At 33.5% G+C, this 4,666-nt stretch overlaps 1 protein-coding gene across 1 annotated transcript; it reads left to right on the forward strand.

The window, feature by feature from the left end:
• Positions 1-1,794: 1,794 nt before the first annotated feature.
• On the forward strand, positions 1,795-3,510 carry LOC112520929 (UDP-glycosyltransferase 90A1-like). The gene has a single exon (XM_025129555.1). The coding sequence runs from the start codon at positions 1,998-2,000 to the stop codon at positions 3,402-3,404; it is 1,407 nt and encodes a 468-aa protein (XP_024985323.1). The 5' UTR covers positions 1,795-1,997; the 3' UTR covers positions 3,405-3,510.
• Positions 3,511-4,666: the final 1,156 nt, after the last annotated feature.

The raw sequence follows: 4,666 nt of genomic DNA on the forward strand, positions 1-4,666 counted from the left end.
ATATGACCAGCTGTATCGTATATATGTATATATAATATTTATAATATAACTTAAAATAATATTGATATACAATGAATAATATATAATAATAAAATATAATATATTATTGATGAGATTTGACAATTGATGAAAAATAAAGTTCTTACAAATTCTAATGCATTCAACACCTCTATTAAGGGGTGCCATTAGCACTCTCCTAGGGAAATTACACGAGTAAAATGACATTCCCATTGGTTGATCAATTAAGGTGGCTATTAAGTAGCACTAGCCAGTCAAACACGTCTGAATTGATTGTCGGTATAATTCAAATAATTCAATGTCAATCAAACATTCACGAATTAATTTTATGTTTTATTTTATTATTATATGAGATAAATAACTAAAAAGTAAAATGATAATCGTGTATTTTCTTTTTGAAAAACAACATTAAAATAAAATCAAAATCAAAATCAAAAAGAGAAGGAACCATGAGAAAATGGAAGAGGTACTACTAATTCTAGAAGGAAACCAGTGGTCCAATTTCCCCCTTATCGACATGTTTTTCAATTTTGGCAGAATATACTTGTATTTTATTTTGAAGATACCAATAATTATTTATTTCAATTTTGGCAGATTATACTTGTATTTTATTTTAAAGCTATTAATAATTACCAATATATCATAAACAAATATTTTTCAAGAAGCAATTTTGATATATGATAAATAATCTAATAATAGATATTTTTTTATAAAAGATTTAGGTAAACAATTTAAAAAATTCTTTAAAGATATATATTTACGAGAAAGTAAATATACGTCTTATGCATTAAGACTTAAAAAGTTATGGTTATTATATCTTTTTTTACCAAAGGCGTTATTCAAAACGTATGCACTAAGAAATATTGAGCAACTTCATGCCTATATAAAATCTAAAATACTTCAAGTAAATACATGTATAATAAATGTAAATTTATATGTCGACCTTCCCAACCTAGCGAGCTCTCCCTTTCCAACCCATAACAAAGTGCACTTTTTTCCTCGAACCTAAATTAACCTTTTCTTTACATTTTCTTTTCCATTAATGGCAATGTAACAAGAATTCATTTTCATCTCAAGACATCTATCCATTTCCAAAAGCGGAACGAACCCCATCCCCTTTAATTAGTGGCGATCATCATATAGAAGTTTCATGTATCTTATTTGAGGGAGAGAGAGAGATGGTGAGAAAGCCCAAAAAAATATCTAAATCGAAACGTGTAATTCGATAAATACCCCTCTAGAAGTTGATTGTTGCTTTAGGTTAAATCCAATCACAATGGATGAAATCGAGATGTGGGCGGCAACAATTTTGCAAGAAGGCGAACCCCTCTACAATCATCTCCTAATTCGATTGGCACCACCACCATATTCTCCATACCTACTGTCACAACCACCATCATCACCGAAACATTTTTTTTTTCTATCAACATTTTTCACCTTGGTTTTTTCAATCTCTTTCCAATTAAGCTTTTTCAAATGGTCATGGCAAAGATCGGAGAGTGAGAGAGAACAACGGTTATTCAAGGAGGGAACATTTTGTGTATATATTATTTACGAGTAGAATATGTAAATTGATATCAATATGTTTTATTTAATCTTATTTTTTAAAACAAAATAAGAAAAAAAATATGTTTTATTTAACTATTTTGTAATAATCATAAAACATAGACAAAATTAAATCGTTTTTTTTTTAATAAGGAGGGAGGAGAACCTTCCAATCAAGGAAAAAAACACTAAAATGCAAAACAAAAAGCACTTGGATTGAAGCGAGTCCACAACCGCCAATATCAGCGTAAAAACCGAGGAGTAAAATTGTGATTTACTCATCACGTTGAAATCGTTGGTAAGCATTTTAAGGTTAAAGTATTTAATCTGATTAGCAACGTGTGGGAATCTTCGTAGACCTTCCATTTAAATAAGAATTGTGGCAAAGGGATCTGAACACAATTAACTGCCAGAAATTTTAATTGCTTCTGGTCATGGCCTCCTCTCTTCACGTGGTTTTGTTTCCCTTCATGGCCAAAGGCCACACCATCCCAGTCCTCCAACTAGCCCGTCTCTTCCTCCGCCGTAACGCCACCGTCACTCTCTTCACCACTCCTGCCAACCACCCTTTCGTCTCCGCCACTCTCTCCGACACACCCACCACCATCATCTCCCTCCCCTTCCCTCAAAACATCCCCGGCGTCCCCTCCGGCGTCGAGAGCACTGACAAACTCCCTTCCATGTCCCTCTTCCTCCCATTCGTCTCCTCCACAAAACTAATCGAACCCCACTTCGAACAAGCCCTTCAGTCCCTGCAAACTCCCGTCACCTTCATGGTCACCGACGGCTTCTTCGGCTGGACACTCGATTCAGCTAACAAATTCAATATCCCACGGCTAGTCTACTATGGCATGAGCAACTTCTCCGTCACCCTTTCTGCGCTCATATCCAACAACCCTAATCTCTTCGACGGCAAATCCGACACCGACCAAGTCACCGTCCCTGAATTCCCATGGATGAAGGTGGCCAGAATCGATTTCGGTGATGGGTTTAACAGAAATAATGATAGCAAAAACCCTTTAGCTGAATGGGTGATGGAGCAGATACTTGCAACCAGAAAAAGCTATGGTTTGGTTACCAACAGTTTCTTCGAGCTCGAACCAGTTTACACAGATTTCTGGAACTCAAACTTTCCACCAAAATCATGGTGCGTCGGTCCTTTCTGTTTTAGTCAAGAAATGGTGGAACCAAACACTTTGTCCGCACAAAAACCATCATGGATGGTTTGGCTGGATGAAAAACTTCAACTTGGAAGTCCGGTCTTATATGTGGCATTTGGGTCACAAGCCGAGATATCCATGGAACAAATCGAAGAGATCAAAATCGGACTAGAAAGATCTGAAGTCAATTTCTTTTGGGTAGTTAGAGGAAACAAAAGCACGTTTGATGATGGATTCGAGGAGAGAGTGAAGGGGAGGGGGATTGTGGTTCGAGAATGGGTGAATCAAAGAGAGATATTGAAGCATGAGAGTGTGAAGGGGTTTGTGAGTCATTGTGGATGGAACTCGGTGTTGGAGAGTATATGTGCGGCGGTGCCGATTGTAGCATGGCCGTTGATGGCGGAGCAGCCTCTGAATGCGAAATTTGTGGTGGAGGAAATGGAGATAGGGTCGAGGGTGGAGACATGTGATGGGAGTTTGAATGGTTTTGTCAAGTGGGAAGAATTGGAGAAAAGGGTGAGGGAGTTAATGGAAGGTGAAAAAGGGAAGGAGATGAGGAAGAAAGTGGAAGAGATAAGTCAGGCCGCCATGAAGGCGGTGGAAGACGGTGGTTCATCATGTCGGAATATGAATGAGCTGATTGAAGAGCTTCAAGCCAAGCAACTAATTATTAGTGAATAGTAGCAGAACACGTAATTGTGATAATATTGATGCATGCATCTGGAGGATAGTTGACTTCAAAAAAGTGAATAATGTGTGCATATTTTTGAACCATGCATTTCTGCTTATTTAAAATAATTTATATATTTTTTTATAAAAGTCTTTATGAATTTATTAAGTTAAAATAGTTTAGCTTCTTTAAAAACTTTTTATTATTGGTTTGACATTGATATAAGCTGTTTATTCAAACACTTAAAAATGTTTATTACCGGTGTCATACCGGAATAAGTCAATAAATTGTTTTTATAAGCAATCTAAAACACCCTAATGAAATATAAGGACTATTTTTTGGTCAAACAAAGTAGCGAAAAATCGGTAAAATAATAATAATGATCATTTCATAATCAGTTTTTAAACACCATAAAAATAAATGTCAAAATGATTTGAATTTAATGATAATACATAACAAGTTAAGGGGCTAAATGTAATAAGTTCAGAAATTTTTAGTACATGTTTGGTAAGTATAAGTATTTAGTTTTTTGAGCTTAACATATAAATAAATAAGAATGAATAAAAGTAGTTTATAAGATAGTTTATTTAGAGCATTTCTAACGGTTTTTATAAAATAAATAAAATCAACTTAATTTTTGTTTTTTATAATGCTTTCATGGTTTCCCTAACTTATTCTTTAAAATAGAGAAAATAACAAAGAAAACTCTCGATATAGAAATTTTCTAAAACTCTAACGAGAGGAGAGAAAAATGAGTTTTTTATTCGTTTCAGTGACGGTGTTGAAGTAAAATCATTTTATATAAAAAAATATAAAATGTATTGAAATCATAAATTTATAGAATATTTAATATAATTAATGATGAAAATTTTAAAATAGAGAAGTTTTTGGAGTTGATTTTAACTTTTACTGCTTTATCTATACTATATTATAAAGCATTTAGCTACAATTTTTAAAAACTCTTAAAACTCTTAAACTCGTTCATCCCTAAGTCCCTATCCGATTCCATCACATATCTGAATTCGTGTAACTAACTCCAGATAAACACAATATAATAAAAAAATTGAATTAAAAAATTACACAAAAAAATGAGGAATTTTAAATAGTTAATTTGATACGAATATCGATATATTTTTGTTATGCATAAAGTACTGTATATTGATGTATATTACTTAAAATTCAAGATTACAAGTAATTATGCATAAGTACAACTTATTAAAGCTCAATGTTTGAATTCGTATAAATAACTGAGGATAAACATAATCAAATAGAG

Source organism: Cynara cardunculus (genome assembly GCF_001531365.2).
Source record: "Cynara cardunculus var. scolymus isolate 2C chromosome LG 1, CcrdV1, whole genome shotgun sequence".
In the NCBI taxonomy this organism is placed as follows: Eukaryota; Viridiplantae; Streptophyta; class Magnoliopsida; order Asterales; family Asteraceae; genus Cynara; species Cynara cardunculus.

Bases quoted from the DNA above. Each gene is read 5' to 3' on its own strand.
- LOC112520929 (XM_025129555.1), top strand. From the start codon at position 1,998: ATGGCCTCCTCTCTTCACGTGGTTTTGTTTCCCTTCATGGCCAAAGGC.